We start from the raw sequence: 25,440 nt of genomic DNA, 5'->3' as shown, positions 1-25,440 counted from the left end.
GTGTGCAAACACTGCAGGTGCAGATCAGCCCATTGCACAGAGCCTGGGCCCTCCCCTCTGCTCTGCCTGGCTTTTGAGAGGCCAAGCGCACACAGAGTTTAGGGATTAGAGATTGAATTCCATTGAACACAAACCTTTTTAGCTTGTATTTATACCAAAACCCTTCACCAGATATTTCCCTTTCAGAGCTGATCAGCCATTTACACAGTCCTGTTCATTGTCAAAGGCATCTCCAGTAATATTCTACATTTCCTTTGATTTCTTTCGCATTTCTTACAGCAAGGTGACTGCTGACAAGCAATTACATGCCACTTTTAGTGTAACGAACACTTTGATTTGTACATCAAGGAAGCCCAGATGTATAAATCACTTGGCAACAGAAGCAGCCCTCAATTAGATGAGATAAAATGAGGAAAGCTGATTTCTGTGATGCCATAACATCACCCACTTTCTTTTTCTCTTGCAAAATGTGCTCTGCAAGTTCACGTTCTAGAACAGACAATGAGTGTAGGAGTGTGCAGACGCCCTAAAGCAGCAGTGTTGTATCACACCAGCAGTGCTGTACAGGGCATTGATAACTAGGGACAGAATTGCATCAGATAAAGGTGCTGAACAGGCCACAGGTTTGTGATCCAACACACTGGGCAGATAAAATTCTTCTGACCTCTGAAGACTCATAAATGGAGCAGTACTGGTACCTGTTCTAAGCTGTCCAGCATGAATTTTAATCACAGTATGAGGAAGTGGAGTGGATAGAACCCATTTGTTTACATTGATGAAGAAATGTGGTTTCCATATGTTACAGTAAATATTTGGCTGTGTGTGCATAGGCACACATGCTCACTAGCTATATTAAGAACATGCAAATGCTATAATTTTAGAGATTTAGCTTGATGCATGTGCATTTTGGATGCATCTGTTAAATTACATTTATTCACAGCCTTGCAGGATGGAAAATTCACTATCACAAAATTCTCTTAGTGATTTTCAAACTGGCATGATCACCACATTAATTACCGTGCGATTCAAACCTTTGTTTTTTACTTTCTTTCTTTTTTCCCCCCCGTCCTTTAAAATTGCCTGCTTAATATTCTGCTTCTCTTCTGGAAAGACAATAAATGGGGAAAATTCTGCCTGCCCATTGAGAGCCTTCCCTGGCTGTGAGCACAGCAAATGGCACAAAGGAAAGGGACCTCAGGCAGCTGATGGGAATGAAAGGTTTGGTGCAGAGAAGGCAGCACAGGGCACTGAGGATGGGAGTGAAAGGTTTGGTGTAGAGAAGGCAGCACAGGGCACTGAGGATGGGAATGAAAGGTTTGGTGTAGAGAAGGCAGCACAGGGCACTGAGGATGGGAGTGAAAGGTTTGGTGTAGAGAAGGCAGCACAGGGCACTGAGGATGGGAATGAAAGGTTTGGTGCACAGAAGGCAGCACAGGGCACTGAGGATGGGAGTGAAAGGTTTGGTGCACAGAAGGCAGCACAGGGCACTGAGGATGCTTTCATAGCTCAGGAGGGGCTGTGCAGGTTTCATGGACTCTCCTCCTTCCTCCCACCCTGTAGAAAACACAGAATTATCTGTGCACCAGCTTCCAGCTCCAGTGGCAGGAATTCCATCATCCCTGCTTGGCTCTAAACTGCCCTGCTGCTCCTTGAATTGTGTTGGGGATTTGTTAGGTTAAGCACGTGGGGCATTTTGAGGTGTTCAGATGATAGAGGCTATAGAAATGCAAATGAGACAGTAAATACAGGAGGAAGTCATGGAAGGCTTCACTGAGAGTTATCTGCTGGATGAATTCTCCTCTCAGCAAACTGCAGTGGCTCTTCCCTCCTAGAGAGGCTCTCTGCAGTGCTTAACAGGTAGCTGCTCCTCAGGAAGAGCCCAAACAGATTTATCTCCTCAGCCCAGAGATTAACACATCCTCAGGAGTGACAGACTGCAAAGCAGGGAGATGGATTGGCAGGGGAGAAGGCAAGTGAAGCTCAAAATGTCATCCTGCATTCATTATGAATGTGGCTCCCCAGTTAATGCACAGAATCTCTCCTCTCCATGGAACCCTTACTCTGGAGCTGCACAAACCATTCTGCCTGTCACTCTTTGGTTTTCCCCTTCTGTTCATTGTGAAAGCCTCGTTTGGTGGCTTGAAAACAAATGTTCCCTTCCTCCCCATCACGTTCCTCTTCCATTTTTCTGACTGGAAATTACATTTCTAATTTTTCTTCATGTTTGTTACTCCAGCACTCCTCCTTCCTGGGATTATCCAGATGCATTTGCCTCCCCACCTGGTGTGGGGATAGGGAAAGCTCCATCACTGGGAGCTCTTGTACCTAAGTTGAGATTAACAGTGGTAGTTCCACAGTCCCACACTCACTGTTGTGTTGGTACAGTAATGAAACCCCTTTCTGTCCCTGCCCTGTTTTCTGCTGTACTCTGGTGCATCCTGGTAGGCAATTCCTGCTCCTGCAGACAAGGTGGACTGACTCCTTACTGCCCTAGCTGAGCAATCACTGTGTGTGCAGCATCCCTGGCTCAGCTGTGGGAGTGCACGTAGGGACTGATCACACCCTCCAGTGACTGCAACTCCTGGGTTTTCCTCTCGTGTTTATCTTTTGCTGAAGGGCATCATCCCAGCATTTTTACCTTCTTACACAGGGAGTACCAAAGCTGTGTGATGATCACCCTGACTGGCATGCTGCTGTGCCAGTGCTCCCCAGTCACCCTTCCCTCACCGTTTGTCAGATTCACTCCCTGCTTGTTGAATCATAAAACAAATAATGTGGCTTTCTAGCTCAGAAGAAACATTGCCCTTGGAGCTGGTAGCATATTGTGAGGAAATGCATTTGGTGTTGGTTTGTTGAGCTCATTGTCTGCCCTGCTTGCAGATGATGTTCCTCACTGTGCAGAGGGCACTCAGCAATGTCCTTCTGTCCTCACTTCTGATTGTTTTCCAAGAGCTCTGCTCTCCAGTAACTTTGTGGTGGCTTCTCAGGTCAGGGCTCCTGTTTGTCCCTCTGAGGCTGGGCAGTTCTTGTCTGGTGCACAGGCTGTGACAGGATGCAATATTAATGACACAGCAGGGAAAATCAGCAGTGGATCATTCCTGCCATGGGAAGAGTCCCAGCTTGGCCTGTGTTTTCTGTGGAAAGCCTTCAGAGCAGTAACTGAGCCCACTCCACGTTTTGCCTTACTAGATTTACATTTCCTGAGCAAGTACTTGGAGAGGATGATCTCTGCTATCCCATGCTCTGTGCAGCACACTCTTGCTGTAGAATGGGAAGCACAGATTGCTCCTTTTTAACAAGAGTTCTCCAGTCTCCCTCTCAGCAGACACAGGATTTCTCAGCTGGCCTCTCAGTCCTGTTTGCAGCTCTGGCTGCCCCTCCTGTCACTCACACTCACGTCCTTCATCCTCAGACCAGCATTCCTGAGTGCTTGTGCAGCCCTGGCTCCTTAGTTACCCCAGGGGAGCCCCCCCAGAATCCTGCCAGCTTCCCCTCCAGCTCAGGAGCAAAGGCAGCCACATCCAGCAGCACTTACACAGGATCTGTCCCTCACTCATGTCACAGAATGGCTTTTAGAAATGTTTTCAGCACTCAGCAGCTTCTGGTTCAGATATAGGGTCTTTCATGTGCAAGTCCACACAGAATTTTGGGGGTTGGTCTCCTGAGCCTGTTAACTGGTAAAGAAACAACATTTCTAACCCCTTTTAAGTGCCTCTTTTAGCTGCCTCTTAGCCAGCTTTACCCTCCAAATGAATCACGTCTCCCCTCTTTCTTTTTACCCTGGGTGTTGCCTTTCCTGTGATGCAGAACACAATGCTGGAATTCACACCAAAACGGTGCCCCTGACCTCCCTGTGACCCCTCAATTCCACTGCAATGCCTCACTTGTTCTTGCTGGCTTTCAGTTTCTGTTACCCACCGTGAAACTTGGGACTCATTTCCCTGGGAGTGCCACTGGGGGATATTTGTGTGTGTTTCTGCTCAGTTAGGGCATTGATCCCTGGCAGGCCATGCACCTTGCACTGTCCACGCTGGGGTCAGCTGGACAGGGATCAGCCCTGTGTGGGGCTCCCCTCTGGGACAGAAGGGGGTGGTTCCCTCTCTCGTGTCCCTGCTCGGCTCCCATTTCTGTCCCAGTGCCGTGTCCTGCAGGGTTCTGTGTCCCCGCTGCCCTGACCCTGGCCCAGCTGTGCCTGGCTCCCCGAGCTCAGGGCAGCCCGGCCTTGCTGGATCCCAGCCCATCACAGGAGCAGTTTCCCCTCTGAGTGCCAGCAGCCAGGCTCTCCCAGTTCCCACGTTTTCCTTGTCCTTCCCCAGTTTGTACTCTCTCTCTGCCAAGCTCTCTTGGCAGCTCAGGGAGGAGTGCTGCTGGAACACTCCCTGTTGTTACAGGCTCGCGGAGTGCTTTGCTGTTGCCTCTGTCACAGTTTCACAGCAGAAAAGCTTCAACCATTTTTGGGGTGTTGTTGACCCCTGCAGCTGGTGCTTCCTGCCATGCAGGGACTCTGGAACAGGGATTTATTTCTCAAATAGCAGCCAGGGAGCTGCCCCAGCACCAGCAGTGGGAATGGTGAAAAGCTGCTGGAACCAGGAGGGCAGATAGGCAGGAAGGCAAATGTTTAAAACACACATTAGCTCTATTAGGAGACACTCTTCAGCTCCCAGGGAAAAGGAAACGCTGAGAATAGGAGGAAGGAAGGAAGTGCAGCAGAGAATGAGGATATGGACACTTGTAGGGGGTGTGGAGGAGCGGGATGCTTGGGGAGAGGCAGGAGGGAGATGGAATTGGGAGGCAGATTTTGGTGCTCCATTGCCTGCCAATGCAAAGCAGTGCCAAGATGCTCTGATACTGTTCCAAGGTGGCTTCAACTGCCCCAGACTGGTCAATCTAAAGTTTCAATAAGATTTGTGAGTTGCATTGTGTGTCTTCAAAGCAGAAGGAATAATTGTTTTACTGTTGCGTTCATTACAGATAGACATATATCTTTATATGCATATTTAATAACAAAAAGCAAGAAAAAATTATTAAAGTTAAGACTAAATGTTCTACATTGGCATTTCATTAGCTCAGGAATTTTAGCTTTTGGAAAAACTAAAATTTTAGAAGAGAAATTCCGACTGGAATTGTGGTGTTAAGTTAAAGCCAGCCCTCTTTTAAGGAGTGAGAATTGACATTCCAGTAACTACTCATCTGCAGAGACAAGAAATGAATTTTACCTTTCATGCCATCAGATGAAATGATTTGATTTTATAAGAATTACTGGAGAATTTGCACAGAAGGCTCTTAGATGTATTGAGGTGCTCTACTAAGATTTTAAATCTAAGATATGAAGAGTAATTAAGTAAGGGAGAGGAGGTTTTACTGTCAAGAAGAAAGACAGGCTGTGTTTCATCTGTGATTTTGCTTGTGAAAACAAGTTAAAGCTAGGTATAAATTCACGTTTTACTTTCTAATGCTGTAACAACAAAACTGAGTTTCTGTTGCTCATTGTCTGCTTCACCTACAAACTGTTTGAAGGAGATTTTACTCCCCAAAAAAAAGAAACTCAGGAAAGTATCAGGTGCCTTTGCTGCTAATCCATGGAAAGCTGGGAGCGTTGCTTTAGTGGCGCACAAAGAGCAGGGTGGGATATGGAGCTGGGAAATGGGAAATGGGTCCCCAGGGCTCAGAGGGGCACCCCTGGCAGGGCTGTGTGCAGCCTGGCTGGCACATTGGGCAGCTCTGGCAGTGCCCTGGGTGCCAGGGCTCAGAGGGGCACCCCTGGCAGGGCTGTGTGCAGCCTGGCTGGCGCATTGGGCAGCTCTGGCAGTGCCCTGGGTGCCAGGGCTCAGAAGGACACCCCTGGCAGGGCTGTGCTGCAGCGTGGCTGGCACATTGGCGCATTGGGCAGCTCTGGCACTTCCAGTGCTGCTTGTGGCTTGGGAAATCCCATGGTGCACAGCTCATGACTTTCATTACAGAGAGAGGGGAAATCTCCTCCTGTTGATCTTCCCCCTTGCCTGTGTCCTCCTCCATGCTGTGGTGTTTAAGGATTTTTTCACTCTCTGAACTCTGCATTCTCCAGGCACACGCTCCCAGCCGCCGGGCTTGGCTGTGTGCTTGTCCTCAGCCACTCCCAAGCTGGGAACTGTGTGAAATTGCCGCTGTTGGCTGTGGGACTTTGGGGACATTTTTTGCCCTTTTGGCTGAGTGTTGATTGCAGCCCCAAAGGCACATCCACACTTGTGCTGCAGGGACAGAGCAGAGCTGAGAGCCCTGGAGCAGTGTCCCTGCACTCAGGGGTCTGGCAGAGCTGTTTATTCACAGGCTGGTGCCATGCACTGCCTGCCCAACCAAACATTTTGGATACCGTCAGTTTCTTTGCCCCTCTGACTTAATGTAAGCATTCCATGTGGCACTTTAAAGTAAAGAATTCCCTAGGGGTCCATCCTGGAAACTGAGTTTCTCTTGGCCTTTGCCCAGTGTTACACCAAGGGATCACTTTTAAGGACATCTATTGTAGCTATTGCCTAGAAAAAGCAGTTCAGCCATAGTAGGTTGCTTGTGTACACTTTCAGCAAACCTTTAAATATTTATACTTTCTAATTTATGGTGTGTGCTCCCTTCCTTAAATAAAGAGCTATCCTGAATATTGTCCATCTAACTCTTCCAAAAACACCAACTGGAGCACTAACCCAAACAAAACTCTTCCATTGTATTGCTGTTCTTAGTTTACCCCAGTTCCACACTATTTAAGAGATTTTTTCTCTTTTGTGAGTGTTCAGTATAGGGGAAGCAGTTGCAAACTCCTGTTGGAAAGATCTAAAGAGCAAGCAAGGATGAGTTTTACTAAATTTCTCTCTTCCCTTTAGAAGACAGTCATGCCCCCAAAAGGACCTTTTTCTTCAAAGTATTGTTAACAAAACATGTGTTTTCTATGAAGGATTGAAAGATAATTCATTTTTAAGTTGAACCAAAGAGGAAAAAAAAAACAAAAACAAAAACAGAGGATGTAGCTTCTGATGAAGCATCTCTGTTTACTTTGCTCTTGTTTGAGGAGACTCTCTTCAGTTGTGTTTGTTTTTTGTGGCACCTCGTTTATAAACTGCAGGGCAGACAGTTGCCAGCACAGCTCAGTGCACAGACACCTTGGCTCCTTTCCACACCAGCCCAGTGCAGCAGGCACTTCCCCCTGCTCAGGCTTTCCTTGCCAAGGCAGGCAGCCCCACACAGGGGGTGTCTGTGCTGAGCAGCCCAGGGGAGCCTCCTGCTTCACTCAGGCCCCAGGAAGGACCTGAAATGTGTGCAGGGACCTGAAATGTGTGACAGACCAGGCCAGGTGCCTGCAGGTGAAGCTGCTTTTTCTGCTTGATTGTAAAATATTTGTTTTCCATCCTCAACTGGAATATCCTTCCTAGTCATCTTCCCAGCCCTGGGAACTTCTTGCTGAAGGTAACACCACGTGTGGCACTCAGATAATGTGATGATATTTTCTGAGAGTAGCCCTGCAAATCTTTATTCAGTAACAAGATACTTGGTTTGCTGGTAAGTTTTTATTTTAGGCAGGGTCCTGCCAATTATTTGCGCTTACTCTGCCACCTGCAATCACCTCATTAGCAGTGTCTACACCGTGATACAACTGCTTCTCCCTGTGTTTGTCCTTCCCTTCCCATTTTCCCTGAATAAACACTATTAATATGTGATAGGAAGGTTTCCAGGCAGGCTCTGTCACCTCCTCCTCAGTGTAAAATGTGGTGTCAGCCTTGTTTCTCTGCAGGCTTTCTGGGTTCTGTGCTCTCCTGGCCTGAAGGATTTCTGTTTCAGCAAGCATTCTGCTTTCCTTTAGGAGAGCTACTGAGTTGTGTGTGCCCACATTCACCACCACTGAACTCCCTGGTGCTGAACTCTCACTAGAGGAGCTGCTCAACACTGGAGACTTTCAGCAGTTCCACTTCATTTACTGGTGTGCCAAGCCCTTGAAAAATCTGTCAGAAGCTGAGGAGATTCAACAGGGATTGGAGACCACTTCAGAAATTTAATGTTTTCAGCACTGAAGTTCTTGTTGAGTGACACTTTGACAGGAGCTAAAACTGGAGCTGCAGGACTTGGGGCAGGGTTTGGGGGATCAGGACCAGGAAGGGGTGCTAAAGGTGGGAGTTGTGTTACCTGTCTGCTCTAGGACTGTTTTTCCCTCGGACAGCCCCTGCTAGCAGCCAGGGGCAGAGCCAGCCTGGCACTGTGGCACTCCTAAAGCCCTGAGCAATCTGGGGACGCTGCCCTGCAGTGACCAGATGTCACTTCCATTACTCTCACATCCCTTCACAGAGGAGCTCATTGCTGCAGAAATTCCCTGCTCCTGCTGCTCCTGTAGATGTATCTGTGACTTTGAGCAGGGACAGAGTTTCCCCATGGCTTCCCTCGGGTTTGACTGGGAGCCCTCCATGAATTTTGTGTGTCCTGTCTTTGTCCTCTCCTCTGGAGCAGACTCGTGACTGTTTCACTATTGCTTGGTGTGGTGCCAGCATGGGGTGCCTGGCTCTTCATTAGCTGTCCATATGCACAGCAATAACTTGTGTAATTACTTCTGAGAGTGCCTGCAGGACACAAGGAGGTGGCACTCACACATCACAGGCCCTGTTGCAGGAGGAAGGGAGGCACCATGGCACTGCCCTGTGGAGCAGATGTGTCTGGGATGCAGAGTGCACATGCCACATGTGGGCCAGCTAGGACACAAAATGACAATTGTAATCAAAGTCTCTGCATTTCCCAAGCATTAGGCAGCAGATTGCTGGGAGTGGAAGTGGGTCACACGTTGTGCTGAGTGATTGTGCTTTGTCCTTTGCCATCTGGCACCATGAATCAACGTCAGCTGCGGGCAAACAGAGCTCTGCAAGGTGACCTTGGCTGCAGGAGCAGCCTGGGCAGGGCCTGCAGGAGCTCACCTGCAATCCTGGCAGGGAAAAGCCCACAGGAAGAGGGGTGGGACGCTGGGAGCCCTTATGGCCACCAGTGCCACTCTGGGAGTCAATGGCATTGCTTCCCTCTCTGTGGACACTCACAGGGCAGGGCAGGGATGCACTGGGGCTCAGAGCACGTGTAAATGACATGGAAAGTGCCAAAAAAACCCTGGTCATTATGGCCAGTTGTTCCTAGAAATAGAGATTCTAGGTGTTTATTACCCCAGGATATGTTTTTGAGGAAACCTAGCTTTTGAAGCAGTCTGATTTTAGAGGTCTCTGAAGCTGAACCTGGCAAGTAGAACAGGTATAGACACAAATGGAAGACATTTGTAGCTCAGTTGAACTGACACTGTCAAGACAAATTTAGCTGTGAGTTTTAAATGTGTGGGTCTGAAACAAAAATCAATAGACAATTCCAAAAAGGAAAATTATGTGTGATAAAAGTTCCTTGTGGTGCTTCCAGCTCAAACCAGCACAGTGTTTTTTGTGCATTGAAGGCTTTGCTTGGTTAACTTGCATTTTGCTGCCTTACCTGAGGTGTCAATGTTTGAAATCTTTGGCTGAAGCATCTTTCAGAGTGAATTATCTGCAGGACACACTTAGACTCCAGTTCTGATGGTTCCCAGTCCTGTGTTGAAACCAGCAATCCAGAAAGGAGTTTTGTGGTCTCCTCAAGTATTCCTAGCTGGCTGCATTTACAGTGAGGTCAGAGTTTCCCCTGCATGGCAAACAGGAGGGGGAAAGGCAGATTTATGGATTGCCAGGTTCCCGGCTGGCTGCAGAGGGGATTTAGCCCGTGCCAAAGCTGCAGCAGAGAGGTTCCCTGGCACCCTGTGCTGAGCACAGCAGCATTTCCCCCTGGCACAAGGAATACAGGAGCATGAAGCCATCAGCTTTCCTCAGCTGCCTGCCCAAGCTGTGCCTCGTGTGGTTCCAAACACCACCACAAAGGCAGAGCACAATGCTGCTGTCTGCACACAAGCGCTCTAATTTCAACCGTGTGGGGACTCATTGTCCTCAAAGCCCAGAGTCACTGGGTTTCTCCAGCTACAGCCAGGCCCTACTGGAGTTTACAGCTTCTTTTGTCATTATTTTTGTTATTACTATCATTATTATTTCTGAGAGCATTTTATGGGAACATAGAAGCTACTCTTCTTGCACAGCAAATACATCAAAGCACATTTATCTGTTTGTTCAGTACTAAACAAGGAAAGTGCTGCTTAAAATGTGTGTGAAGCTGTTGTGAGATGGTAGGATGTGAGCAGGAGGCAGCCAGGTGTTTGTATCTGTCAAATGTATGGGGAATATATTGCCTTGTATTTTCAATAGATGAGGAAAAAATGGTATTTTTAGTACTGAAACTGCGAAGAAGTACATTCATCTAAATTAGTGTGTCTTAGAGAAAGTCTGCCATAACTCATGGCACATGTCCACGATATATGGAGCAAGTAGAACATCTAATTTTGCCTTAAGCTTATTTTATTTATTTTTTTAATAAGTATTATAAATTGATCTGTGACTCCAGGCTGCCTTGGGTATGTCTAGATTTGTGATCAGTGCACAGTGTAAGTTATTTTTAGATGTGAAATGCTCTTGCATCCACAAAGAGTGTGGTTATTCACTGCCATTAATGCACTGGGGAAATAAGTCATTCCAGGGCTTTAAAGTGGTTTGCAACCATCTTTGGCTCTATTGGATTTAAATATTTTCCCAGTTCTCATGGGCTGTTCAGTGGGTGAGTCTGTTTGCAATGGATCCCCAGTCAGACAGGACAGTGTGATCCCCAGGTTCCAGTTCCTGTGTCTGGGTGCAGCTCAAGCACAGGATTTGAGAGCCTCACACAAACTTCATTGAGGGCACTCAGGACAAGATCGTGGTCCCTGCTGAAATTGTGAATTCCCTCTGAAGCTCTCAGTGAGTGGCAGGGGTTTGGATCAGTGCAGCAGCAGCAGCATTCCCGGGGCTGTCCCTGGACTCCTGCAGAAATCCATGGAGCTGGATCGTGGTGGGGACTCTTGGTACAGATTCACGTCCAGAGCAGGCTCAGAACTCCCAAAGCCAAGGCTGGGTGCAAACTCCCTGTGAGCACTAACAGGAGCCAAGGGCAGCAGCATTCCCTGGCAGTGCACAGCCTTTGGGGGCAGATGGCATTGATCCAAAGCAGGCAGTTCAGAATGCAGACAAGGCCTGGGACACCTGCACAGGGAACAGGGGCAGCATTCCTCATCCTGCCTGGGTAGGGGCATTCTCAGTCACTTCCCAGAATCTGTCCATTCTGGGGGCTTTACGTCATGCCATTTACAAACCAATTCACTCTAACTTTTACTTTTAATTAGGAAAGTTAATTGGAAAATGTCCTTAGAAATTAGGTTTCTCCCTTGACATGCTGTAAATAAATAAGTTATGTTGGAAAACAAGATGAAGATAAACAAAGGGCTGTTTCAAGCCAGCAGAAAAAAGGGGCAGCTTATTTCTCTGAACAACAAAACTACATTTTATCATCTAAATATCAACACATTAATATTTATATTTGTCATTAATAATTTGATTGCATTCTTTTAATAAGAAATGCAGATAGAATAAGTGTTATTGAGCTTAGTGCAGGAACAGAGACCCTGAAACCCTTGGCTGGTTCTGCAGGGGCCTCTCACAAACAGACAGTCCCTGCCCAGTTGCTTTTTAAACATAGTTTCCAACCAAAAGAATTCTGGAAGTATTTGAGCAACATGGAAGACAACTTGAAGTACTTCTCTCTTACTTAAAGTACTGAATATACTTTCAACACAGTTATTTCATTAATTATACACCTATTCTATTTTTTGCCATGCTATTACTATGACCAAGCACTGTTTAAAAAATCTACCTATGAATAGAAGACTGACTGGGGAAGCTGTTTGAATAAGTATGTTTGGGGTGTCCAAGAAAATGCTAGTAACAAAGTCAGACTCTAATAATTGCTTTTGAATGTTATCTCCTGACCAGATCCTCCAGAATGACCTTTGGCATCCTTCAAAAACTTGAAAAACAAAGGATAACAGTAACAAAAATGAATGGTTGGAGTTCTAAACTGTCCTCATGTGCAGTGCTCAGCATTGACTTACCTGGGGGTGTGAGATGGAACTGTAAAGGAGGTGTATCCCTGTCTCACTGAGGATTTGGTGCCAGTGAAGAAGCATTTGTTGGCACCTGGCTGGCCAAAGCTCAGGAGAGATGCAGGGCTCCTTCCTGGAGAGTTTTACCTTTGTGGGTCACTTCTGCCATGGTGGAAATGCAGTCCAGGCTGCTGAGGTTGATTAAATCACACAAGATGAGCCTGAGCAGGTTTTAGGCTTTTGATGTGGGAATGAGGCAGAGATTTTTGGAGGGGTAAAACAAGAAGGGTTGATTTATTAATAGGCATTTTCCTGCTCTAAGTGCATCCTGTGTCAGTTCATGTGGATTAGGGAGACAGGGATGGCACAGCCCTTGTCTGTGCCCTCTGAGGTGTGGTGCCATCACAGGATGGCACAGCCCTTGTCTGTGCCCTCTGAGGTGTGGTGCCATCACAGGATGGCACAGCCCTTGTCTGTGCCCTCTCAAGTGTGGTGCCATCACAGGATGGCACAGCCCTTGTCTGTGCCCTCTGAGGTGTGGTGCCATCACAGGATGGCACAGCCCTTGTCTGTGCCCTCTCAAGTGTGGTGCCATCACAGGATGGCACAGCCCTTGTCTGTGCCCTCTGAGGTGTGGTGCCATCACAGGATGGCACAGCCCTTGTCTGTGCCCTCTGAGGTGTGGTGCCATCACAGGATGGCACAGCCCTTCCCTGTGCCCTCTGAGGTGTGGTGCCATCACAGGATGGCACAGCCCTTGTCTGTGCCCTCTGAGGTGTGGTGCCATCACAGTGGTGCCCAGCAGGTGCTGCTCTCCTGGGAACTCAGCAGTTCAGGCAGTCTCAAATCCCAGGGACTGAATGTTCTGGGCAGTGCACTGAAAGCACTGGGTGGGATCATCCTCAGCTCAGGACCACTCCAGTATTCCCATTTGTCGTGCTGTTCCCAAGGCTGTGTGCTTTCCTGGCTGGCCCGTGTTCCAGAAGAGGAATTGTGCCCAGCACCATCGGCTGGGAACATTTCTGTGTGGAGCTGGCAGGAGCAGGGTGGGAGGGGAGCTTTAGCCCAGATGGCACTGCAGATATCCCTTGGCACACAGCTGCAGCATTATTCTCCCCAGGGCAGGAAAGGCTGCAGCTGAGGCAGAAGGGCTCGGGTTCAGTGTGCCCAGGGAGGGTTGCAGGCTGTGTGCTGGGTGCCCCAGGCTGGGCAGGAAGGCACAGCTGAGCCATTGTGCACCCCACAGCCTTGAGAGACAAATCTCAGAGCTTGCCTCCACACCTGGCCTCCCTCTGCTGCCTTGTCATGCCTGAGAGCCACTGCTCTTACAGACCCTGCTATGGGGTGGCAAATCTACATCTCCTGCCCCAGCTGAGTCAATAGCACTCTGGGCTGCAGCTAATTTCTCAGGCTTTATGCTGTTTGGAACAGGAAATCCGTGATTTTAAGTAGCAATAAATAGGAAATAGTCTGCTGCCAATTGATCTTAAGCAGGTACTGCTATACTGAATTAGCTCCAAATAAGCAGGATTTTCCATTCAGCAAATTGATGTTCAGACATCTTGGCTTTATTAGCAGCAGCTCCATTATCCGTGTGAGGCTAACTTTGGTTTCAGAAAGGAATGAAGCTGAGAATCTGCTCTTAGACACAAACAAATGAGCTTATCATAAAATGCAGAGCATCAGGACAGAAGGGATTTCCCCCATGCAGTCATTTGAAGAACTAATTGTCATATGTATTCTGTCTTAGCTAGTAAATGGAATGAATAACAATTTGTCAAAAAAAATCAACATTTTTTGCTGGTTAATTCACAGCCATTTAATGCTTAATGAAATTCTGGGAGATGGCATTTTCTTGATGTGTTTGTGAAGAAGATCCTTTCATCTGACACTTCATTAGGGAAAGGATTTGGATTTTGAATGTTCTTAGGAAATAAAGCTCCTTTTGCTGCAGAGAAAACTCTGCAATCTGCTCTGTTTAATACAGAGGAGGCCCTGAAATTGCCTAAGCTATCATGCTTGTCTGTAAGACAAGACCATGCTGTTGCTTTCAACTTCTAATTGTATTAAAATGTGAACCAGTAACTGGTATTTCATGCAGTTTTGCAGGTGGTCAGAGTGCCAGACTGGACTTTTTCTGTCTAACACTCAATGTATTAATGGAAATACATTTCTGAGAAATGAAGTCCATTCTCTTGATCTCTGTCTAGCTTACAGTTAGTGAATGTTATGCCACAGATGGTAAGGATGATAAATAAAATGTTTTGTACAGACAGAATTTCAGTGATGCTCTGCTTGGACCCTGTATTGAGGTTTGGGAGTTTTGTTTTGAGCTGAAAGATGCATATTCTGGCTTAATCTGCTGGCATTTATGGAGCTGCTGTATAATTGCAGTGGATTTTTTAAGGGTTATATCTGAAACAGTCAATATAAAGCAGGAGGGGAGTGTTCTTTGCCCAGGATGAGGAACAGGAGAGCATCTGAAGACTGTTCCTGCTGCAGCTGGAGGCTGTGTGTGTAACTGAAGGGTGGAATTGCTCAGGGGGGGTTCCACACATGCTGCTGTTAAAGCATGCATTCCCACTGACATGCGCTAGAATTCATCTGATTTCTTTGTTTGCTTGTTTCACTGGGTGAGATCAAAGCCAGGACCAAGCTCTCCCTCCTGCATTTCCTCCTCTGCCTGCTCCACAGTCAGTCTTGGATCAATTGATAAGCAAACCCAGATCCGTGCTGTGTCTGTGACAGGGGTGTGAAGGATCTGCTGTGGCCCAGGGAAGATGAGAATACAACTGAGTGTAACTGGGTTTCACAGCCTGCACAATAAAGCCACCGTGGTCAGGGAAGAGCCCGCAGGTGCCTGCCAGAGGCAGCAGGTGTGAGTGTGTGAGCAGCTGAGAGCTTGGGGATTCCTGAGGGAGCTCAGCCCTGGGCTGTGAGGCAGCTCTTGGGACAAGCACCCTCTCCTTTCCCTTCTCCTCAGACACATTTCTTCAGTGTGGCTTTAAGGGTCATTGATGGATAATTGTGAAGAACAGCCATGTTAACAAGAGCTGGCTGGGGGTGTTAGATCAGCACAATTTATGTGGGCACCGACAAGACTCTGTGTGCCAGCAAGAAGAGAAATCCTGGCTAATTATGGCAGTAGTTCTTTACAGGAATGGCACAATAACTGAGAGCACAACCCAACTTTTCATGGCAGCTTAGAAACCAGAAATGTAAGGTGCAGCTTTTTGGGTGGCCCTTTGCACAGGTGAGGACACATCCAGGACCATCAGATAAACCAGACTATATTCATCTTCAGTATTTTAAAAGTTTAAACACTTGCTGGATTGATTTCTGGACTTCCTGGTGTCTCCAGAAAGCTTTTGGGAAACCAGTATTAGATAGGCAGTGACTGTGAATAGCAGATAATGTTTTATCCCTTCCCTTTGTCATTGGTGTTCTTCTGCATCTGGTTTCTGTGTGTGTCTTCCCTAAAATGTTGTCTCAGCACTAACAAAAGCAACAGATAAATGGCTGCTTTATGATTTGGGAAAGTGTGTGTATTTCTGTGTTTTCTTACCTCTGTGTCAGGGATTTCACCAGGAGCTGCTTGATGCAATGTCTGTACAAGCACAAAGGTTCAGCTCACACTACAATCAAAAGTTGCTCAGGCATTTTCAAAACCAGGCAGTTTTGCAAGTGCAGTCTCGACCATCAGAATAGAGAAGAGCTTGAAACATTCAGTGTTTGTTTTAATCCCTGTGTTTCTCTCTGACTTTCTCCTTCTTACACTGCAAGGCCATGCCTGGAGCTCCCAGAGCAGCTGTGGTAAATATCTGATGTCTGTCTGTCTGCTGCACCTCCTTCTCTTGGATCAGGAGCATCCCAGGGTGCAAGGGCACAGATGATATTGCTAAAAGCTCCATAACAAACAGAGGTTTGAGGGGTGCATACCCTGCTCACAGCTGAGCAGTTATACCTGGTAACCCTTGCTTTCCTCTGCCTGTGGAGCTCATGCTACCCAGATATCTCTGTCACTTCCCATGGACTGTGTTTTGTTACATAATCAAGGGGAAATTCCTCACTTTGGTTAAGTAAGGGGGGTTTGTTACCAAGTTTGAATGTTGCTTTTTGTTGAAATGTTTACTTATTTCTGATGTTCATCCTGCAGGTAGGTAAAGCTGGATATTGGCAGATGTGTGCCTCCTTTGCACATCCAAATCCTGGTGTGTGAGCACAACACACAGAGTGCACAGACCTTTGCCCAAAGCACAATGTGCTCTTTAACAGGGAGGCTGGCTAAAAACGACGCCAAAAGAAAGGAAAAGTGTTCATGTTGCACAAACTAAGAAATTTAGCAAGAGGATGCTTAGTAGTGTTTTCCAAGACTGGTTTTAAGGGAATTTTTAATCCAATCTTAACCTGCTTTCAGTAGTTACAAACCTCACTGAAGTAACTAGGCCAACATCCCCAGCAACAAAATGTTTTTGTGCTGCAAAGTTACACGTAATTTAGTACAAATTGCCAATTTTCTGTGAGTTGCTTTATCTGATTTGTCTGTCAGTGGGAGCACAGAACCAGTGAGGTACATGGATCAAAGGGGCAGGAAAATGAAGTGCATCAGGAGGAGGGATAAGGAACTGTGCAAAATTAAGTAGCTTTCTTATTTCACTTTACATTTCACCTTCTTTGCTGCTACAAACTGTCACCTTCTGCTTCCTCAGCTACTATTTTAGGTTCGTTTTGCATGTCAAGATGGTGCAAGCTGCCACAGCCAGTGGCACCATTTCCTGAGCATCCTCTGCCCCACATGTGTCCCTAACACCCTTTGTGTCAGTGCTCATGCCGCAGCTTCACAGCCCACTGCTGCCACAGTGACAGAGGCTGCAAGGAGAACATAAACAACATTCATTTCTGCATCATTTCATTGCTGCACATCAACATGAGAAGGTGGCAGAGGTTCCCTTGCACACATTTCAGTCAAATCCAGCCAGTTGTTAGCTAATGGTATTTTCTGCCTGCATTGTGACTCAATTAGAAGGGATTTATCAATCTGCATGGAAGTAACATGAGCACACAGTGCTCAGACATATTGTTCTGCTTCTTTACCCATTACCAAGGAAGTGACTCAATAATTGTATTCAGTTTAAGAAAATGCTTTAAGAGGAAATGTTTTGTAACAAATGCTAAGAGTACTACCTCGGTTTCTAAGCTATTTCATCTTTACATTTTAAATGAGAAGCTTTATTTTGTGTTATTGTCTGTTTGTATTTCTTTTTAAAGGTTTCCATCTTCAGTTTCATTCATAACAAACCTGACACCTAAGCCCAAGCACAGGTGACCTCAGTGAGCTCACATGCAGTTGTTCCATGGCTGGCTGTCACCTGTGTGTCCCCTGTGTGTGACAGGGGTGCCACTACAGCTCTGGCTGCTGGAACAGTGCAGACACAAAGCTGTCCAGAATACAGGATAAAGTATAAAGTATAATGATGTGGGAAGTCAAGACCTTGGTGGCACCAGCCCTGTCATGACAGAGCTGTGATTTAACTTCTGCAAGCAGAACCAAGTTCAGTGATAGACTCCTGCAATTGTTACCCTGTGGAGCAGTAAATCACTTATTGCTGAAGTAACACTGGTTTTAGAGAGAGACAAGACAGCTACCACAATAATTTAGCTCAACAGAGAAGAGAGCAAGCTGCAGCCACTTGCCAATGGCAGGGCAGGGCTGTTTGAGGACTGCACTCAGCAACAACCAAAAAGTCTCCCATTTTTTTCACTCCCTGGCTATAATTTCATGATAACTGCAAGAACTAAGGAACAAACTTGTGTCTTTTTGGTTGCTGCTGGATTACCTTCAGGACTTGTCTGCTCCACACCTTAGATCTCTCCAAGAGAGTGAGTTTGAGTTCAGGGTGCTCAGAGTGGTGTGGGATGCAGTGAGTCAGCTCACCAGGGCCTTTGGGACAATGTGACACTCCCAGAGCACTCCAGGGCCTTTGGGACAGTGTGACACTCCTGGGGCACTCCAGGGCCTTTGGGACAGTCTGACAATCCCAAAGCTCACCAGGGCCTTTGGGACAGTCTGACACTCCCAGAGCACTCCAGGGCCTTTGGGACAGTGTGACACTCCCAGAGCACTCCAGGGCCTTTGGGACAGTCTGACACTCCCAGAGCACTCCAGGGCCTTTGGGACAGTCTGACAATCCCAAAGCTCACCAGGGCCTTTGGGACAGTCTGACAATCCTAGAGCACTCCAGGGCCTTTGGGACAATGTGACACTCCTGGGGCACTCCAGGGCCTTTGGGACAATGTGACACTCCTGGGGCACTCCAGGGCCTTTGGGACAGTCTGACACTCCCAGAGCACTCCAGGGCCTTTGGGACAATCCTGCTGCTCCTTGAGCTGCCAAAGCCAAGGTTCCAGAGATGAAAAGCAGTTTGGGATGAAGGTGGGTGCAGTGGATGAAGCAGCTTGGGATGCAGGTGGGAGCAGTGGGAACAGCTCCATGAGCAGTGTGTGTGTCCCACATCTCCTGCCAGAGTGACTCCAGGGCCGAGGGCTGGAGCAGCACACTCCTGTGAGCACCTGGGGCTGTGCTGGGGCCTTTCCATGCCAACTGCCCTGAGCCCACGGCATCAGCATGATCCCAGTCCAAGGGCAGGGTGTCTCTTCCAGCACACACTCCAGGGGCATGGCTGATGCTCATCTTTCCCTCCAGACACACTTCCTTCCCTCTCCCAGAAAGCAGTGACCCTTCTTGCATCCTGCATAAGCTGCAACTTCAACTAAAGCTGGATCTCTCCCTCAAGCACAGCTGGAACACTGGAATACTGCTCTTGTAGCATGGAGTGACAGGTTGTGATAAATAGACTGTTTCTCTGACTAATGTGTACCTAGTCAAATATTAATGAGCCGGCACACAGAGCATGAAGTAATCTTTTGTTTTTCATTAAGTGCATAGATTAAAGAGATGTTGCTTTACTGTAATGCACAGAATTATGTCATTTCAGCTTAGAGTAACTGTTAATCACCTCAAATTGAAATGATCCTTGGTTTTGTTTTAAAGAGCATAGAAGAACAAGAAGTAGAGGAAAAACAGAAGTAGAAATGGAATATGAGACTATAGTGAAAGTGAGTGAAAAATTCCCCTTTTTATCCAGTAATGCTGATGTTGTTTTCATTTTACATGTCAAAACCGAGTCAGGACCATCCACAATTAACTGCCTGGTGGTTTTTCTGAAGCCTTTGAGCAATCCCAGCCCTGATTTTTACCTGCTAGCTGCATAACACGAGCTGCCCCTGACCATGACATCCCTTTGAGACCGATTTGTGCCTTCTCGGGTCATCCCCACCCCATCATCTCCCCTGCCTGTTTGATGGATTGCTGCTTCTGCCCCTCAGTGCAGCCAGCAGGGGCTGTGTGTAACAGCATGAGCATCCCAGCTTTCCTCCACAGCCCTGGGGTCATGGCAATGTGCTCTGTTCTCTGCTCACAGTAGCTGCAGTACTGTCAGATCACAGCACCAAGCACTGTGCAATCGCTCTCTGAAGAGGTAAAGGACATTGATTGATTGGTTGGTTGATTGATTATTCATGTGGGGTAGGAATTGAGAGCATTTGGATGTAGAAGTGGGAGGTGGGGAAAGGTGTTGAAGTAGGAATTCTGGCTGCCTCTGAAGATGAAGCTTACCAAGTAGATAAATTAGGGATTTGTCATCTGGGACACCAGAGTATGGGATAAAGATGGGATTAACCAGGGCATCACAGCAGGAGGAAGAACTGGGGGACAAAGAGAAAGAACTGATGAATGGGGATCAGTAAAACAGGATTAGTGAAGCCTAAAGGGGAAGGCTAAAACGTAAGAGGGTGAATTTTTCAGGCAGAATCAAGAGAACAGAAGACAATTGAGGAAAAGTAGGCAAAGCCTGGAAGAAAGATGAAAGTAGATGAAAGTAAGGGGGTTTTCTTCATTGCTTTATGGAAGGGCTAATGATGACAGGATGGGGATGGAATGAAGCATTATTTCAGGTGTGTTCATCAGGAGACATGATTATGTGTAAGCAAAGTTCCTGCAAACACAGCCATGCCAGGAGGGCTGGGCCTTTCACTTCTAGGGGGATAGCAGTCAGCCACAGCTTTGTCACTAAATCAGGGAGTCCTGCTTGCTTTGTATTTTTATTTACTGTTTCGCTCCAACTGCTTTCTCCTGGGTTGCTTTGATATGCTTTGCTTGTTTGGAGGGAACTGCCATGGCTCTCAGTGAGGGCTGTGTTTGTTCTCTCAGCGTGGCTGGGGGAGTTGTTTGGGGTTTTAAATACTGACCAAATCCTTGTTTATGGACAGGCGCTGGCAAGGAGGGGGGAACCAGCTCTGGGTGTTTGATTGTGGGAGCATGGATGGCAGAAGAATAAGCGATAGTGCTAAAGGCAGTCTCAGCCCTGAGGAGTTCAGCTGCACTGATTACCAGGGATCAGAAACAGCCTGCCCCTAATGGCCCCAGGTACATCCAGTGAGTGTGAGAAGGGTGGGCTCAGCTGGCAGTGCTGTGGTGAGGGGCTGCCCTTGGGAATCCACAAAGGAGGCAGGAAAGCTTCACAGTAAGACAACAACAACAACAACATTGGATCTGTGCCCTGCACAACACAGAGTCCTGGGCTTTGCAGAAAGGCAAGTGCTAAGTTTGGTTTGTGAAGTGACTAAATTCGGTTTGTCAGGCTTTTCTTTCCGTGAGTATCCTGCTCTGCTCACCCAGACTCCACCATATTCCTCATGTGTTAATTCACATTGTTACGGTTTATTTAAAGGTTTTTACTGTTGCATAAGAAGTGAGCATTTTTCTCCAATGCTTGTTAAAGATAACACAATTGCAAGTATTGTTTAGTTCTGTTGTGGCGGGGTTAGACATTCAAACTGTGAGGTGGGGCCCTGATTTCAGGAGTGCTGTTTTCCTCTTGGACACAGGCAAGGGAACTAAATGTGGATTTCCTGAGCACAGTGGTTGTGACAAAAGAAAGCAGAGCCCATAATGAATATGTTGGCACCTCCACAGTATTCCAAGGAGTGACTTACTGAAGATGGCAAGATTAAACTGGCAATTGCTCGCTAGGGGACTGGGATTTCTTTGTTGTTTGTGTTCAAGTGACAGGAGAATATTGATTTCTGCTCCTGAGGGATGTGCTGTCTTCCTTTCCTGAAAAGCAGGAGGAGGGGAATGGAGATGAGCTGCCTTGAAACAGCTCCCTGAACGTTTGGAAAAAACACAAGAACTTGTTTTAACTCTGCTTTTGTCATGCATCACTTACATTTTAAATAATAAGAGGCCAGCCTCATCTCACCTGACTGGGTCAAGTGAGGATATCTTGGGAGGAGGGTGGGAACCCAGGCAAATCCAGTGGCTCCTGCACAGCTAAAAGGAAATCAGACCCCAGGAAAAAACCTCCTCTAGTGAAAGTAACTCCTCCTTACACCACTGGAGTTACTCCTTCCTTCCTTCGTGCTGCTCTCAGCACTTCAGAGTGCTGTGTTCAGGACCAGGAGAAGCTGTGCAGGGTGGAGTGTCACTCAGGGCACCCCACGTGGGCAGGACACCTGGAAACAAAGGGGATTGGCACTGAGCACTTGGGGAGCACCAGTACACCAAAGAAAATGGGAGAATGATGGGAAGAAACATTTTTATCCACCCCTTTCTGTTCTAAGCTCTCACTGTTACACACACAGGACTGGGCATTTGGGATGCTGTGTAGCACCAGGGTAAGGGAGGGAAGGCAGGGCAGAAGAAGGGAGTAAATACTTCCTGCAGGCCAGAGAGGAATATCTCAGCTCCTGCTCTGGTGGAGTAAAGCACTGGCTTTGGGCTTTACACAACTGGTCACCTCAGAGAATATTTCTGTGCAGGGGAGGCACAGCATCCTTCTAAGGCACGCTAATAGCTATGCAGAAATCTAGAGAAATTCCCTAAATTACAGCTTCATTCAGGAGCTGTTTGAATCCTCTAGTGACTAAATGTTAGCCAGCTACAGGAGGAACTCCCAGTTCACCATTTTTTGTCAGCAGTAGATAAAATTTTGAAACAAAAAGAAAAGAACGTAGACTTATGAGTCTGGTCTGATCCTGCAGCCTTTTTTTTATTCTATTCTTTTGCACTGAGATTTTTCTTTTTGCTGGATAGGAATGGCTTTTAGGAAGTCTAAAAAGCAGAACCTAGAAAGTACTGCTGCACTTTTCTCAATCTCTAAGCTGTGTTTCAAATGGACACTTAAGTGCATGAGGGAGTTTTTCAGTGAGGCTTCAGCCATATGTAGGTGCTGTCTAGGATCAAGCTGTGCTTTTTCCTAAAGCTGGAATTCTGTCCTTTGGTAGCTGCTGCACGCATGCAGAATTCTGCACAACTTCAGCCTCCGGGTTCAGCTGCTGCATGGCCTGTGGGGATGGGATGGCACTGCCCTGTGCTGCCTCTCCTCCTACAGCTTTATTTTCATAAGGAGGTGTTCATGCCTGAGTAAAACATATGGTGTGGAGCTTACAGGGCACATTACTTCACAGCCTGCTGATAGTGAAGGTTAGCATTGCTAGAAGCAGCTTGCAGTCACTCCTCTGTGCTCCTCCTTGAGATAATTCCCATTAGTGAGGGCAGAGGTGCCTGTTGGGATCAGGTTTGTTCTGCAGGGTGCCATATAGGTCTGAGAGATCTCACTGTAGTATTTCTGCTCTCAAAATGCTCCTTTCTGCTGAAAATTTTGCAGGTTCAGTTTCCAGAGCAGACGTCAAGTTTCAGAAATTGGTGTTCCTGATGGGATTGAGTTGCAGCAATTCAATGCTTCCCTGTCCTTTCAGTAATCCACTTGACACCAATGCAGCCTGGGAGCTGCAGGAGCTGCTGGCAGTGATCCCTCACTGTCTGTCTGTCTGTCTGTCTGTCTGTCAGGGGATCATTGCAATCCCAAGCAGGGGCTGGTGCTCTCCATGCCATGAGGGAATCAGTTCTGCAGTGACTTCTCCCCAGTGCCATGGCGGTGTTCCCTCCTCCTCTTGGCCTGGAGTACCCTTCTTTCCCATTTGTATTCAGACAGGCACTACTGCAGCTCCCACTTGGAAATACTAATTGGCTGAAAATGAATTCCAATTTTTAAATTATTGCTTAGCTTTTTTACTTTTGAAGTGATCTCTTTTTCTAAGACTGGAGTTAATTTCTTGTAAGATCAGCTGCCATGTAATGGTTGCAACTCTTAAGCAGATTCAGTTCAGGGACACAAACCACGTTTGAGGGTTTACATGGGCAGGGTCCTCTCTGTTGGCTGCTGCAGGGATTGGTTCAATGTGGAAAAGCAGTGAGCCTGCTCACAGCCCCACGTCCCTCCTGGCAAGAGGTGTCTGTTGTCCCACCCAGTCACCAGCAGAGAGGACATACTGCCAGTATGGATGTTGCCTGCTCAAAGTTGAAATATGCTGTGCTCTCCTGAAATCATTTTGGAGAAGTTTTCTGGGCAAGTAAGTAAAGCTTCACCACCAGACATCTGTGAGAGTGCCCACAGAGTTGCTTTTGTGTTCAATTCTGCCATTGCCCAGAGACCCTGAGCAGGTCCCTCTCCACCCTGTGCTGGAGATCACAAAAACAATACAGATCCTTGATAAATATCTCACCAAAGGTCTCTTTGTACCTGTCCTCCCTGAACAAACTGCATCTTTTCTATGAATATTTCAGTAACATGATTTTTTTTTCCCCAACAAAACCCATGCTTATGACAGTGGAGTAATTATGTTGATGTATTTAAAATATTCAGATGCCTTCCCTTTTTCATGTGTGTGTCTGTGCATCCACCAGCACACAGACCTGTCACAAGGGGATTGACTCAGCACTCACCCTTGTTCCCTCCCTGTAGCTCATTAAGTGTAGCAGGAGGATGCTCTGCCTTTCCTTATTTGAAAGTGCAATAACCATGGGGTGCAGGAGCCAGGGAGCTGCAGGTGGGGCAGGCAGAGGCTGACAGGAGTGAGCCGCAGTGGCTGCTCTGATTTAAAGAGGTTTCTCTCCCTGCTTTTATTCTAATTCCTGTGGCAGGAAGATGCCGTTCCCTGGATCTCTGGAGCAGCTCTCTGGCCCCTCTGCAGTGCAGGCACAGGGGATTTGGGCAGACAGTGCAGCCATTCCTTGGCAGGTGTTTTCCAAAGCCCCGTGCTGGTCAGCGCTGCTGTGCAGTGCCTGCCGTGCCTGTGACAGGGCCCAGCAGGAGCCAGCCCAGAGGGAATGGCACAAGTGCCAAAGGGTAGCTTCAGTCTCTCTGGGGAGCCAAGGACGAGCAGGCAAGGGGAGCTCAGCTGTCCTTAGATCTGCTCTGCAGAGACAGCCAGACTTAAAAGCGTGGGTTGGAGGCTTCTTGTAGAGCCTCAAGCCATAACAGCAGGAGAAATGAAAATTGATGTCTTCTCCTGGTTATGGACCAGGTATTCCTCCGCAAACAGCCTCCCCGTGCCTTCTGAAGGAGTGACTTCACCCTCTAAATGCCTCATCCATTGGGTTTGTCATTGCCCTGTGCAGAATGTCCTGGAGCAGCTCTCCTCCTGCTCTGAGTGCTGCTGCCTTTCCTCTGCCTCAGTCCTGGGAGCTCCTTTGCCTGGGAGCAGCCATGGCAGGCACTGGGAAAATGGGCTGGGAAAGCCATGGGGAAATGGCTGGGAAATGTGCAGGGAGAGCAATGGGAAGATGGGCTGGGAAAGCAACGGGAAAAGGGGCAGGGAAAGCAATGGGAAGATGGGCTGGGCAAGCAATGGGAACTGTGCAGGGCAATGGGAGCTGTGCAGGGCAATGGGAACTGTGCAGGGCAATGGGGACTGTGCAGGGCAATGGGAGCTGTGCAGGGCAAGCAATGGGAGCTGTGCAGGGGAATGGGAACTGTGCAGGGCAGTGGGAACTGTGCAGGGCAATGGGGACTGTGCAGGGCAATGGGGACTGTGCAGGGCAATGGGGACTGTGCAGGGCAATGGGAGCTGTGCAGGGCAAGCAATGGGAGCTGTGCAGGACAATGGGAGCTGTGCAGGGCTATGGGAACTGTGCAGGGCAGTGGGAGCTGTGCAGGGCAGTGGGAGCTGTGCAGGGCTATGGGAGCTGTGCAGGGCAAGCAATGGGAGCTGTGCAGGGCAGTGGGAACTGTGCAGGGCTATGGGAGCTGTGCAGGGCTATGGGAACTGTGCAGGGCAATGGGAGCTGTGCAGGGCTATGGGAGCTGTGCAGGGCTATGGGAACTGTGCAGGGCAATGGGAGCTGTGCAGGGCAATGGGAACTGTGCAGGGCTATGGGAGCTGTGCAGGGCAAGCAATGGGAGCTGTGCAGGGCAATGGGAACTGTGCAGGGCAGTGGGAACTGTGCAGGGCAATGGGAGCTGTGCAGGGGAATGGGAACTGTGCAGGGCAATGGGAGCTGTGCAGGG

The 25,440-nt window shown here is 47.8% G+C and overlaps 1 protein-coding gene across 3 annotated transcripts in view; it reads left to right on the top strand.

Moving 5' to 3' along the window:
* Positions 1-25,440, top strand: part of PLCB1 (phospholipase C beta 1) — a 284,895-nt gene that overhangs the window by 244,630 nt on the left and 14,825 nt on the right. For 2 of the 3 annotated variants that reach the window (XM_054290432.1, XM_054290431.1), the window contains exon 32: positions 19,083-19,147. The exons of the other annotated variant lie outside the window; for it this stretch is intronic. In XM_054290432.1, the coding sequence (XP_054146407.1) occupies positions 19,083-19,121 (39 nt within the window). In that variant the 3' untranslated portion in view covers positions 19,122-19,147. The remainder of the gene's footprint in view (positions 1-19,082; positions 19,148-25,440) is intronic. 3 annotated transcript variants of the gene reach the window in all.

This window comes from Melozone crissalis, unplaced genomic scaffold, assembly GCF_028551555.1.
Source record: "Melozone crissalis strain CALT ecotype California unplaced genomic scaffold, PUWL_Pcris_2 ptg000081l_1, whole genome shotgun sequence".
NCBI classification, from domain to species: domain Eukaryota; kingdom Metazoa; phylum Chordata; class Aves; order Passeriformes; family Passerellidae; genus Melozone; species Melozone crissalis.
Note: the sequence above shows the minus strand (reverse complement) of the source record. Positions and strands in the feature narration are given on the sequence as shown.